Below are 15,071 nucleotides of genomic sequence, written 5' to 3'. Positions count from 1 at the left end.
AGCCCCGGCGCACTGCCCGTCCGGGCCTGAGCCGAGGCACCCGCCTAGAGCTGGACACGGCGCAAAAACGGTCAGAGCAGCAGAGAGCCACGTTAAAAAACCCCCACAATGCAACCCTCTTTAGCGGTCCTTCTTCTCGTTGTGTTTTTTCCCCATTTTGGGGCTAACACGTACGATTCTTTTGACTGAGATGATGGCAGAGCAGCGTGGCTGCTCGTGGCCCAGACGAGGCAACTGGTTTCTTTCACAAGCCAAGGCAGCGGGTCTGCGTTGTTCGGCGCCCTGAAGCAGGGCTCGCTTGAGGCACTCACGGCAAGTTAAATGGCAGGCTAACGGAACTGCTGGCGAGAGCACCGCTTCAGGCAGCTGAGCAGGAGGTGGACTTCGGTAAGGATTAAAACTGTGTCGTGGTTTAGCCCCAGCCGGCAACTAAGCACCATGCAGCCGCTCACTCACCCCCCCTCCCGCAGTGGGACGGGGGAGAGAATTGGGAAAATACTCGTTGAGATAAACACGGTTTAATAGGACAGAAAGAAAGAAGGGAACAACAATGATAATACCAACAAAGGAATGTACAAGAACAAGTGATGCCCAATACAGCAATTGCTCACCACCCCGTGATCGACAGCCCGTCCCCGAGCAGCGATTTCCACCCCCCGGCCAACTCCAGTTTATGTACTGGGCATGATGTCATATGGTAGGGAATATCTCTTTGGCCAGCCTGGGTCAGCTGTCCCGGCTGTGTCCCCTCCCAGCTCCCCGTGCACCCCCAGCCTGCTCGCTGGCAGCGCAGCACCAGAAGCCGGACTGTCCTTGACTGCTCAGCAACAACCCAAAACATCAGCACATTATCAACAGTTTCTCATCCCAAATCCAAAACACAGTCTCACACCAGCTTCTGTGAAGAAAACCAGCTCTATCCTGGCTGAAACCAGGACAAACTGTTATCGATATTAAACCGCTACATTTTCTATACTATGCTTCTTCTCTCTCATGTTATACACAGAGGTTGTCTATGTATATATAGATACAAATATGTGAAATCAGCACATATCTGTATGAGATATATAAATATAAAAATACTGATTACATATATGTTTGTATTAGGCTTCACTGATTACATATATATTTGTATTAGGCTTCATTTCTATATTACATGACTACCACATCTGTGTAGTATTAGTAATTTGTGTTCATACAGGTATGGTTATGAGCAAAGGGAAAATGCCGGCAGTAAAAGAAAAGGCACAAATTAGTCATTCGCAGAATCATCCTGACAAAAACCTCTTAGCTAGGTGCTAAATCTTTTCCTTTCTGCAGCTGCAGGTCGAGGAGGAGTTCCCCCGCGCAGATCGAGCCTCCTGAGAGCAGGGGACCACGCAGGGGCCCACAAGACTGGCCCCCCGCCGTGCCGACAAAACGCTGTTAGCAAATATTCTTAAAGCGAGCAGGCGTACAGCAGGCAGCATTCTTATTTTGAAGTTAACTCATGTCATTTTAGTCGTAATGACTTTGAGCAATACTCAAAGATAATTGCTCTTTTCCATAAAATGACTAACACCTCTGCTTTAATTTTTTTTTATTTTTTATGTGGACTGTTGTGTACTTGAGAGCTTAAAACGTGATTGCTGATGCAGTCTGGGCTTTTCCAAATAACTAGCTTTACAAGCAGAAGTGCACAAGCAATAATTACATATACTGGGAAAATTTACAGAATAAAACCATAGATTCACTAGAAAATGCCATCATGCTGTGATGCCAGAGCTGATTTCCAAGTAGGATGTGGGAATGCGTAAAAGCAGGAGCTGAATCCTTTGATGCAGGAGCGTCTGATGCTCCTGGGATGCAGAGCAGAGCTCGCTCCTCGCTGCCATAACACCTCGGGTCACCTTCTAGGGGCAGGAATTAACAGGTGAAATCCTGTTAAGCTTTGCCAGCTGCCAGACAGGCAGACTTGGCTTCCACCTTTGTTTCTGGGGTGGACAGTCATGCCCCACAGGTTGGCTGGTTTCTGTCCAGCATTTAGCCCCGGGACCTGTCATGTAGGAAAGCCCTAAATTCCAATTCCCTTTTTCATCCAAAGCGTAATAGGAATATGAACATCCCTCTGCAATCCCTACATTATTTCTTCTTGGAGCAGAAATCAGGGAGGAGTCATCAACAGTCTAATGAAACACTGAAGACCCTGGGCCTTGCCTTTCCATTCTCTGTCCCTGATGAAGATGTGGGAAAGACGGACAGACTGCAAGTCCCGTGGAAATAACTGCCCTGCCTTTGTACCACTACGCACTGAATACTCCTCCTTATTGAGGGAGGTGGAAGGATTTCAAAGGCTTTCCTGCAACCCTCTGCATCTCGAGGTCCTTAATCCTCTGCAACCACAGAGGCTAAAAAACCGCCATACCAAGCACCACCTCTGCAGTCAACGCACGGCTTCCGTGTCCAGCAGCTGCGCGCTGCCGTGCCTTGCTCATTCGAGCTAACACCTTGGCAGACAAAGCACAGAAGAGAGTAACCCAGTTGCATTGCATTTAGTTGTTTGGTTGGTTTTTTTTTCCCTCCTAAGAGGAGTCAAAAGTCGCATCGGTGTTTTCATTGCTGAAATCAAAGAATATGACTGAACATACTACAGCATATTACTAACTTGGCATCATTTTACACAGCAGAGGTTCACAGGAGACTTTTATCAACGTATTTGTTTAATAAAATACTTCCAAAATACATAAGAAGGATATTGTGAATGAAAAAAGCTAGTTCAAGGGAGAAAAAATTGCCCCAGCAGGAGCCAAGAAGTTTTTTAAATTATTTCCCCCCCACCCCAATGGGAAGCTTAGATTTTCCAGCATATTTTGAAAAAGAACACAGGTACGAGCAGCTGAACAAGGCTGCAACCTCATTCATCCCTTGTTCTTGGATTTACTTCTATTACAGTACAAATGGTATTGTAGCAAGTGGGAAGATGCCATTTTCCTTCCCTACTTTTTAAAATATTTTTTAAATCTCCACATCATTTTCACTGCATTTATGGCCTATGTCTGTAAACATACATAAGAAGATGAAATGCAAACGAGTAGTTGAATATAGCAATAGCTATGGCTACTTGCCGCTTTTCCATGATAATTTCCATGGGAACAGAAGCTAAAGCAAGGTAGTTTGAAAGATACATGTAAAAAATTATCCCCAGTTTTTTTTAAAAACCTTGACTTCAATTTTGTGAAGTTAAGCTAGAAAATGCTGCAATAAGGCATAAACAAGAAATTAAAGGATTACTAAATGCCTTTCAAACTAATAGTATTAGTCTTCGTATCTTGGATTCACCCATACTTTTCAAAGGCATTTGCTGCAGAGGTTCCCACTTCCTTTATCTAGCAACATAAGATGTATTCTGCCTTTGCTAGGCTCTGGACTGAATTAACCTCTGGCATATTGGGGTAAAAATCACAGTAAACCAAGTAGCAAAGTACAGCATAGCTTGCAGCAGCTGAATGGTCCCATTGACTCCAGTGTGTCTGTGCTGGTGCCCAAGAGCTGAATACATTGTCGGTCTGGGGTATATTTTTAAACAAGCCAGCCCTCTTGTCTTCCCACAGAGTCACTTCAGGTGGAGTTAAAGCCCTGGCTGTTCTCTCCTCTTCCATGCAAAAAGATCGCCTCCCCCAATAGCTCTTCTGCTGTCATCACATTTAAATTTTACTTTTGAAGCCTATGACAAGATATGAAGTGCCATACATTTACCTGCTAGTACAAGAGCCAAGAAACACAGGCTCCTGATCCTCTCCATGGTCGAACGCCAATTTCTGTGGTCAGCATGGAGCCTTTTATACAAGGCAGGGGTATGATATGCACTTGTTCTGGTACGTAATAAGAAACATTGCAAATATTTTCTCAGCATTCCTACCTTACATGAGATTAATAACAACACATGACCTTGCCTGTGTTTAAGAATGTATCTAAGCAGATTAAGATTGGACGTAGTTACTAATTTGTCCACAAACTTTGCTCAAACTTCTGAATAATTTTTCAGAGACCACCTTTTTTTTTTTTTAAAACAAACATCTTCAGACAATCAGAGTCCAATGCTTACCTTTTTCTGATTTCATATTATCTTTTGTCACCTAAGTCATTTTATATTACACATGAAAAGTTTGGAGAAAAACAAACAGTTGAAGAATTGTCCATTAAAACACGACATTGATACCGTGACCTTCACAAAACGACAATTTTCTTCCTATTACTTGATGGCAAGAACTTTCAGAGTAAAGCTGTGTTCTTTGGCAAGATCTGGTTCAGGTGGCATGTCTTCCTGCAGATAAAAAAAAAAAGTCTTTCTATAGTTATCTTGGTGCCTATCGTAAGGTAGCTTTGTCAAACAAAACGCCTGTGCCATCAGGCATCACCAGAGAAAAGCATCTCCAACTCAGACTGCTGCCACAACAGCCCCTCACCGTACGGTCCGTTAAAGCAGAGCAGCCCGACGGCAGGTAGTCATTTCGTAGGTTTGTAAAAGACTTTTGTCCTGCAGTTGAAAAAACACAACATTTGTATCAATCTTACACACACACTAAAAAAATAAACCCCAAAACCAAACTCCCCGGGGTTCCCAGATGACAGGCATGAGTGTTCAGCTCCAAAACCAGGGGTCACCAAGCTGTTGGCATCATTTGTGTGGCTTGGCATGGGGGGTGGCCTTTACCCACCAGGCCAGGAGGAACGGGGACCTTCCGCCAGGCACAGAGAGCCTTTCCCATGAGTCTTGCATGTAAATCCATTCTCCGCTGGGAGCTTCACTCTTAAGTTGCGACATGGTCCCAAATCTTTTGTGCGTACGCCCCTCAAGTAGTCAAAAGGCATGACAGATAAACACTAATTGGTACTCCTGCTGTTTATTTTAACTAACCTATACATTGTTTCTTAACAATATGTATCACTACTTGTTTCTGCCAAAACTTGGAATAGATCAGTAACCTCAGATCGCAAGCAGTATGCATTTTCATTTCCTCTCAAGCTGAGCCGAGAAGGAAATAATTCCTCTAAGATGAGTAAGAGGCATCAGAACTTTTCTCGGCTTGACGGACCATATGTAATAAGGTAAGAAATGTCATCTCTTAGGAACAGGAGCCATCTGCTTCATTTTAAGTCTGTGCTGCACTTAGTAAGAAGGAATCCTACTAGCGTTCCTAAATACTATCAAAACAGAAATAATGGCCAACGAGAACACAGACGTGAGATAGCAGAACAACCTATGGGCTATATTACTCAGCAAGCCATTCTAAAGCATTGTGAAAAATTGTGCATTTTGTATTTGGGGCCTCTGAAAGTGAAGTGAATTTTTTATATGGAAATATGATGAAAAAGACAAAGGGAAGTAGTTCACATTCACACCTTTATTTACGTGTTACCTACATAAGCTATAATTTACAGACTGATATCTTCTGGGCAAAAAAAAAAAAAAAAACAACAAAAGAACACACAACCAAAAAAACCCCTCAATATCCAAATACTCTATCTGAATCTACATAAATTTTTAAAATTTGCAGAATTTACAAATTAATATTCAGAGCAGTTGGGTAAATTATACATCCTCCCTCAATATCCATACTCTAAGAGCTTTAAAAGTCATACAGGCACAAGATAAGATATTTTCTTTGTACAACCATCTATTTACATAGCTTTTTCCAATACACGTGGTTCGGTTCCCAAAGTAACTGCCAAGGTTTGCAAAACAGTGTATTTAAAATACATTTAGCAGCATATAAAATTAGATAAAAAGGAAAGATGTTTTGCTTTAAAAAAGAAAATGTGAGATGATAGAAACAAATCCATAAGAAAAATAGATTAAAATATATTTCTGTCATGACATTAAGAACACCTAGTCATTACAGAACATAGGCAAAACACTAATAAAACATACCAATTTATGAGCATTTGAGTTCTAGTCCTGAGCACAGAGTATATATAGCTGCACAACTTTGGTCAACAAGAGTTATATGCTAACATTAATACAAATCATACGGCATTTGCTGTTAGCGGGATACAGCCATGTCAGATAGATGTGTCATTAACAGCTTCTTCCCACCTTTTATTCACTCCACTTTCCTCACAACAGTGTAAGTGACTTTTAGACTCTTGAAACTGCCTGTTGTAATCAAAGGCTTATTACTGGGACATCATCACTCCCCTGCTACCCTAAAATGCAAAACAGCTGATCATACTTGTGAGTGAAATACAGCAGAGCACTTGTTATATATTCCAGGCTATAATTTTGAGGTGGTCATTAGCGAAGACTGATTTCCAGTTAATTTTAACTGCAAGTGTTACATATGCACACACATTCAGCCATAATATATAGACATATATATGTGACCATTGAGACACAAGCATGTTACTAAGAGGTTATTTTTTTCTTAAATACAGTACATATTTTAAGGACAGCAGGTCTAAGTAGAAGAGTTCACTCTCATTTTTCAGTTCATTCCAGTCATCAGTGTTTACCTAATAAGCATGCAGCAAACTGCATACAGTGCACCTCAAATGCATCCATATATTCACTTATCCCCATCATTTCAATTACTAGTAATATCTTCACTTGCATCTCCTGTATCTGAGATCTGTCCATCTATGACATTTCGAGCTTTCCAGATCCTCACAGTCCGGTCACTGAAAAACAAAATAAAGCACTATTAGAGCTCGGTAATTAAACTGGGGAGGTTTGGGGGGGAGGGCAGACAACAGGGAAGCTTTCTTAAAAGCTCCTGTGTCTTATTCAGAAAGGCATTGTTGGCAAAATAAGATTTCCTTAATGCATATGCAAGGGTCATTCCACCTCCAGAAGACTTTGTAATCTAAGATGTAAAACATTTACGATTCCCTAACCTTATAACAGCACTGGCTACCACCGTTAAGCATCTATGCAAGTATAAAGCTTATATGTCTGAGGAAAATAAATTCCTCCTCTGCTACTACTTATTTTTGTAAAATACAGCTAATGGTAACAGGCTTAAGTAGACTGACATCAGAGAAGAGCTTCCATCATGTAACTATTTGCAACTCAGCAGACCACACACAGGCAAACAGCCAGTGTGCTACAGAATTAGAGGGACAGACTCAATAGCACAAAACTACTTCCCACCATTAAAAAAAGGGTGAAAAGTGTAACAGTTTAAATCAAACAGGAGCCGAAACACGCTCTGTTTGCTCAAGAGGTGTCAGTCTATAATAAGAAAAGGTAAAAAAAGCACAGAACCACAAGACGATACAAAGTCCTAAACTCGTCCCTCAAAAAAACCCAACCAAAACACCAAAAAAACACCCCCACCCCCCCAACAAAAAAAAAAACCCAAAAAGCCCTTTGCCAGGTGCTGGAAAGCATCTACCAGTGAGCTGGTGTTCTGAAGCCCAGGAGAGGCAAGCTATGATACTGTACTTCTGGCAACAATCACTGTTTACTTACACATACTTAAAATTGTGTAAAGTATCACACTGTATGTGTTACAAAACTCTATTATATTATCGTATTTAAAAAGTTAAAATAAAGAATTAGTCTTGTTAAATAGCAATTTATACTATGAAAGAGAGGTAGAACTTATAAACGTCTCATAAACACTGAGTTGAGTGACAAGCAAACCTTGACTCATGTATCCCTTATAACCTCCTCAAAAAAAGCCAGGAGGCAGCGGTCAGGATAGATTTTATCACAGTACAGAAGTTTTCTGACTTGTGCCTTCGGTTCACCTTAATTGTCAGGAATACCCTAAGTTCTGTAGACCTTCACCACAATGTTAGAAGTGCCAAAAGGCTGGGATTTTCTTTCACTAGTAATAAAGCATAAGTTTCAGGTGAATGTACGTTCTAAACTTTATTAATAAAGCTCAGGCAAACACAGACATAAGCTTTGATGTCTCTACTGCTATCTATTAATGCTTAACCATAAAAATTGGCCATCAAACGTGGAAACTTGGCAACTTTGAAATCCTGCTTTGATTCAGAAAGACCCGCTTTCAAGTCAGAAGGCCAGAAGCTTCCATCATTGGCACTAGAAGACAACACAACAGCTTTCACAGCTCCTGTGCTCAGACTACACCACTAAGCGGGCTCTGCTGCCGTCTCCTGTGCTTTCTCCAGAATAAAGTATTTTTCTTGGGGAAGTCCCCTGGGGTTTCAGGTACTCAGTTTGCTCACTTGTACTGAAGAAGCAAATATTCAAATCAAGGTGTTAAAAGGACAGCAGGACAGCTTACGAAGCTTCTGCTATACACCAGCACTTAAAAACAAGCAAACAAAAACCCCACAAAAAACAACCACATACTATGGCTTTTAGAAAAATTCACACAGGTCAGGAATCAGTCCTAGCAGTAAATAATCCAACTGTAAAGTTTTCAACTATTGCCACATTCTCCCTCCCATTCTGTAGATTAGTGGTCTCCAAACTTTTTTGATCACATCCCCCTGCCAGTAAAATATTTTTGATCACACACCCCCAAATGTATTTATTAATTTGTAAATTATGTACATGTACTACTGAAGTTCTAGTGTTTTCTTCCTGTGTCCCAATGGATCATGTTGTGCATCCCCTGCACAGAGGGATCGCTGCAGTACATGACTAGCACTTAGGGTCATAGAGCAGCTCTCCCCATGCTTGCTATGAAGTGACTTACACAACTGAAGATCTCCTAAATGCATTTGCACAGACAGAATTCTAGCAGGAGCTATGGAAAAAGAAAGATTCATGGAGAAGAATAACTCACTCTGCTGCTGTGAAAATCTGGCTCGAGTTGGTGCAGATTGCATTTATCGGGCTGTCATGTCCCTTCATCTCCCCAATGGGTGCGAAGGTATCCACATTCCAGAGCTTGAGGGTGCCCCCTCTGCAGCCACTGAGCAGAACCGGAGCACCAGGTACCAGGCCAAGAGCACACACCCAGTCTTTATGAGCATTAGGAACTTGCTGAAAAAGAGAAGGCAGGCAAGTCTCAGTGGGCTGCAAAAAAATTCTAGAGGAATGAGTGCAGAAATGGAAAAATCCCAGGATCTAAGCCCGATTCCTGTCCTGCAGTGGCTGTGCTGCATGACTCTGGATATACCCCAGCTCTGTGGCTTCCCCTCCTTCAGAGCAAGGAGGGGACTTCCGTCCATGAGACTACTTCTATACCACGAGTTTGTTTCTCTTTGTGAAATAGCACTGCAAAACAAGAAGAAAATCCAATATATGCACAACTGACCTGACATGGAACAGAAATTAATTTAGGATAACGCTAAATCTGCACATATTCAAATGCATATTTGAACATACAGTTTCTGCATATATCTTTCAAGTCTGGCTGTAAAACAGCTATAAAACACAAGATGAAAATCCAAAATACTGCTCAAAAAATACACCAGGGAGACAGAAACGGTTTCTATATTTGCCTTCCTCCTTTCTTCTTTTCCCATTACACATTATAAATTGATTTTGTGATGTAGTGCTTCACAAAAATACATTAATTTTTTATTGAGGAAGGACACTAGCATTTTACTGCTAATTCAGAAAGCAAAATGCTGCACAGACCGGCTGAGAACGACATCCATTTGGTACCAACATGGGAGAAGTAATAGCCCAAGTTTGCTGTCTTTCAAGGGCACCAAGGGTGGCTCTTCTCCAGTTCAGTTTGGTAGGAACTGCTTTGTTTTGCTGCCTTTCTCATATTATCGAGTACACTCAAGCTTTCTAGGATCATCTTGGCGTTTCATCTATAATATACACTGCTATCACAACACTGGTGGTCTGGTCCTGCAGCACTTCATGAAAATGGGAGAGGGAGTAGTTCTTATAAATCTTAATTTTGTCACAGCAGTGTTTTGTGGCTTGGGATGTATAGCACCAAGTGAAGTAGATGATCTCCAAATTCTTTTGGATAGCATGTTTGTTAAGTGATTTTCATCAATTAGAGGATCAGACTTGTTTAATACATGTATGCCAAACCAGGATCTCTGTTGAAATGTTCACATTTATACTTCAAAGCAGCTCAGCTCTGTTTCAAATTTGGTTTTGTTGTTTGTTTTTTTTTTCCCTTCATCTAAAACAGTCAAGTGTACACACCAAAAGAAACAGAAACAACAACAGGAATTCTGACTGGATATGAGTGGGGGGGAAATTCACACAAGAGTAGTTTAAGGAATGCAATGGGTCACCCAGAGCAGCTCTGCAATCTGTGACCTTGGAGATTTTGAAAACTCAGCTGGGCACAAGGCCTAGAGTGACCAGAACTAACTACAAAGTTGGTCTTTCACTTGGACCAGCAGGCCAACTTTGCACCATGTCACCTCCTGTGGGCCATTTCACCCTGAATTACCCAATGATTAGCAAAAGTAACAGCACTTTTCATTCCCTAAAAAGACAGTGAATAAAAATTATTTATATTGTTTCATCAAATGGTTGAAAACCTCACCACACCTTGAGAATACACAACATTTTGCAGAAATAAAAAGAAAGAAGGAAGCCTAAGATCATTTTTATTAAGTTGTACTTTTAAATCCAACAAACAAACAGGGGAACATGAAGTGTATAAATTATGAAATGCATGTATACCAAAAGGATAATAAGAAGTGGAATACAACTAGTCCACTGTTACATACTACTTTACCCCTGCCCCTATATTCTTTCTGATGTTAAATTAATTGCAATGGCAAAATGCATATTGCATAATATTTTAATTAGCCTAAAATGCGCGAGTGAAGATGCTTCTTACAACTTTAATAAAGTCATTCTGAGAATATAAAATCTTTCCTGTTCCTGTGGTCCTCCTATTTTTGCTAACAAGCTGCTTAGTACATTTCCCTAGACAGACAGATACGAAAGTAGATGTCCCAATACAGCCAAGTAAAGATTTTCTACAGGAAGCTGAATTTCTGAATCTTTATTTTCACCATGAAGTCTTAAGAGTATTTTGAAAAGCAACTGGCACCCCACTGGACAATTTTGAAAGAAGGTCAAGAAAGTCTGTGTATTTATGGAATACTAAGTATGCTCATATAGAAATTTTCTTCTTACGGTGACCAGTCCCTTATTCTCTCATGTCTCAAAACTTTAATATTATATTTGTTTCCTTGCTATCAGTCTGCACATTAAATGCACATAAAAGACATGCTCCTCCTCCCTCCAAAAATTATTAAACGATTGTTACCTAACCAAATCTTTGCAAAAACAGAGTATCTTCTAGCATTTGTTTTTCTGCTTTCCATTTCTCACACAGTCTCAACTTAAATAATTGTACCTCTACCCAACAATCTCTCATAAGACCTAAAAGAACAAACTGGCTTACAGCAAGTAGCCAAAAATCAAAGTTCTCTATGTCAAACAAATTACAATGAACTTCAAAGTTTCCCTGTATTTGAGGTCCTTATCGCACCCCCCCCCTTTTTTTTTTTACAATGAAAACTTAGAGCAAATAAGTTCTAACAGCAAACAGATTGTCGTGTGTGTTGTATACATTACATATGCATTGTATAACAAGATGAATGGAGATCTAAGGAGTAAGCTTTTTAGAAAAAAAGCTGAGTGGAGTGAGGCAGGTTGTAAACCCTCTTCACAAGAAAATATTCTGTAGCCTGATGTAAAGCATTGTGCCATTGATGAGTTCCCAGTCCAAAATTTACCAACTTGTCAATGACAAGGATGATATCCAATGGTTCCAACTGCAAGAGGAAGCAAGTGCTGCCTTCATTGCGAAGCAGAAACACCAAACCCCACATACTCTGAGCTAAAATATAGGGCTAACCATTTCAGAATTTCCTGACACTACAGACACTGAAAAGCAACTGCATTCCTAGTGATCAAGTACATTATCGATTTCTTTCTTAGTGCTCCATGCCTTCCCTATTAAAGACATTAGTATCTAAATGAATAGTCATTGTATGAGCCTGAACATTTACAGAGCCTAAAAACATGTCTGTCACATTAGCCATATGATATTTTTCCATTACCTGAAGAAGGTCTTTTTGAGCCAAGTCCCATTTCTTAATTCCATTATCTCTGGATCCACTAAAAAGGTTGTCTCCCATAATAGCAAGTGCTTCAATGCCATCATAGTGAGGAGGTTCAAAATTGTGTGTAGGACTTACACTTCCAAGAGCCCCTTCAGTCACATCAAACATCTAAAATAAATAAAAAAATAAATAAATTATCAAATATGTTAAGCAAAATTATCTGCCATCTAACCAGCTTGGAAGACATGCAGCAAATAACTTCAGGGAGAAAAACTGGAAAGCCTTATATTACAGGCTACTGTATCATGATGTTCTGGCAGATAAATTCTGTCAAATATACAACTCCTTTCTCCTCTTCTACCTCTTGCTTGAAGCAGGAAATCTTCACTGACTTCAGAGAAGACTGCTCTGGGAAGAAGTGCTACTACGTGGTTATGAAACATACAGTATCTTCACAAGGAAGAGCCTATATATACACACCATATGGTGGGCTAGAGAAACAAAGCTCATGAGAGTGAGTATGGGAAACATGACTCACACTGGGAGAATTGCACAGGCAGCTGCACGAAGAGGCATTAATATATTTTTCTGGACAAGGTGTTCTGGCAAGGGGTACATGCCGTTATATGCTGATGCCTTCCATGGATTAGACACACCTCTCCTTGCCTGTGCTCCAAGAATGGGGTCTTAAAACAGATTCTTTTAAGTGAGGCTATTTTAACAATTTAAGGCATATTCAATCCCATCAGGTCTTTGTCCCTAGAGCAGCACTGTAAGTAACCCTGCTTCATTTTGCATTGTAGCAAGCCAGAACTCACTCAAGACTGAGCTGAGGAGGAAGAGATGAGCCATAACTTTTTAAACCACTGCCTCTGTTTAACAAGCAAGCGTCGGACTTCATCCCCTATTATTTGTTCTTTATTGATCTTTTAAAATGGGTATGATTGGCAGTAAAAAAGGGAGAGTTTGGCAGTGTAAAATAATACCTTAAGTGAGTTAAAAGTGTTTTAAACATTACCACATGCATCAGTTCCAGATGTAACAAAAAAGTTCAATATACACCAGAAGAAGTAGGCACTTGGACAGAGGTGTCCAATATTCCTGTCTCAGTAGAAAAGACAGTAGTCTCCTGTGGCAGGGGAAAGCAGTATCTGCGACCAGACCTACTACCCTCAGTGGACCTACCTGTGTGCAGAAGCACCGAGAATTCCCAAACTGCTGCACTGACCATGCACATACAGATCATTTGTACTGTCCAAAGTGGCTTGGCAATTCTGGAGGCAGTCACCTTGCAGAACACTCACTACTCTGCAGCACATCCACATGGCCCAAATACCCCTAGATGTTCTAGTGGTGTAAGTCAAGCAGCCATCAGCCTCATAAGGATTTATGTAGCCTGTGCCCAGCAGGGGAGCACACAAGAATGGCAGATAAACTTCTCTGACTGTTGACAGCTATGTTTTCCCAAATGCCCTTCCCCCTCCTTGCTTGACACGAGTTGGCAGCATGACAAACTTGCATTACATGATCACATCCTGTTGTCCCTGCTGAGGTTCTACACTGATTACTGTGCCAGAAGGGTAGTTCCTGACAAACCAATTACTCTGAACTGGGCAGAGAAGTAATTATTAGAGAGCTTCTCTGTCGCCCTACTGCCCAAGAATCCTCTGGCCTCTACCATAGGGATTGCTGATAGGATTCAAATCCACAGCCCAAACCATCAAGCTATGCACCCACCTCCCAAGCTGTCTTCTGAGGCTGGCCCAGGGCACAGCCAAGCATCCAAGAATTGCAGAATAAAAAAAGAGAAAGCATAGCTCAACGAGAGAGCTCACTCAGGTTTTGGCTCCTGCACAACTCCAGATATTTTATACACTTTTTCCAGTGTGTGAGAACTATAAGACCAGAACAAAGAGTACACCCTCACAACAAGCTAGAGTATCTTGCTCATTCTCTTTGGCCTCGTGAATCACGTGTTCTTTGCAGTATGAGGGTCAGCTTTATATGGAGGATGATGTATAGTTCCCATAGTCTGGTGGTTTGGGCATACTCCTGAGAAACAGCAGCTTGTGGGTTCAAATATCCCCTGGCTGGGGTGGACCCAAAAAAGAGGAAAGAAAGAAAACAAGAAAGAAAAAAAAACAGAACCAGATCCCTCCCTCCCCCAAAAGGCAGATTCCCTGTCTTTGAGTGAATTAATCACAATGCCAAGAAGCGGGAAAGTATCATAACACAACTTAGAGCAACATGTGTGCTAATGAATACACCAAATAGACTGGGGACCTTGTCTGGGATGTGCTGATCTCCCTCTCCTTCCCCACTCCAGAACCTGAGTAACACTTAAGCAAGAGCCTGGACGAGACTCCAAACTCTGTTCTGTGGGGAGCACACAGTGTCCCTCTGCTGAGACAATTAGGTCTGCATTCCAAAACAGAGGCACTGAATTAAGATACTTCCAAGACCTAAATGTTACTTAAGAGCAGGTGTTACAAATATTTCTCCAAGACTTCATACACTTGTGTGGTAGGTTGACCCTGGCTGGACACCAGGTGCCCACCAAAGCTGCTCTATCACTGCCCTCCTCAGCTGGGCAGGGGAGAGAAAATACAACAGAAGGCTCCTGGGTCGAGATAAGGACAGGGAGAGATCAGTCACCAATTACTGTCACGGGCAAAACAGACTTGACTTGGGGAAAAAAATAATTTAATTTGTTGTCAATCAAATCAGATTAGGGTAATGAGAACTAAAACCAAATCCTAAAACACCTTCCCCCCACCCCTCCCTTCTTCCCAGGCTCAACTTCACTCCCCATTTCTCTCCCTCCTCCTCCCAAGTGGCACAGGGGGACGGAGTATGGGGGTTGTAGTCAGTTCGTCACATGTTGTCTCTGCTGCTCCTTCCTCCTCAGGGGAGGACTCCTCACCCTCTGCCCTGCTCCAGCCTGGGGTCCCTCCCACGGGAGACAGTCCTCCACAGACTTCTCCAGTGTGAGTCCTTCCCATGGGCTGCAGTTCCCAATGAACTGCTCCAGCCTGGGTCCCCCCATGGGTGCCGTCCTTCAGGAACAGGCTGCTCCAGCCTGGGTCCCCCCAGGGTCACAAGCCCTGCCC

The 15,071-nt window shown here is 41.7% G+C and overlaps 1 protein-coding gene across 1 annotated transcript in view; it reads right to left on the bottom strand.

Annotated features, from left to right (window-relative positions):
- Nucleotides 1-5,367: 5,367 nt before the first annotated feature.
- KIF21A (kinesin family member 21A) overlaps nt 5,368-15,071 on the bottom strand; it is a 67,777-nt gene continuing 58,073 nt past the window's right edge. Inside the window, exons 35-37 of the mRNA XM_010287059.1 lie at nt 11,959-12,129; nt 8,745-8,944; nt 5,368-6,657 (exon numbers count right to left, since the gene is read on the bottom strand). Of these exons, the coding sequence (XP_010285361.1) occupies nt 6,564-6,657; nt 8,745-8,944; nt 11,959-12,129 (465 nt within the window). The 3' untranslated portion in view covers nt 5,368-6,563. The remainder of the gene's footprint in view (nt 6,658-8,744; nt 8,945-11,958; nt 12,130-15,071) is intronic.

The sequence above is a fragment of the Phaethon lepturus genome, unplaced genomic scaffold (assembly GCF_000687285.1).
Source record: "Phaethon lepturus isolate BGI_N335 unplaced genomic scaffold, ASM68728v1 scaffold4910, whole genome shotgun sequence".
Lineage (NCBI taxonomy): Eukaryota > Metazoa > Chordata > Aves > Phaethontiformes > Phaethontidae > Phaethon > Phaethon lepturus.
This window is presented reverse-complemented; position numbering and strand designations above follow the sequence as displayed.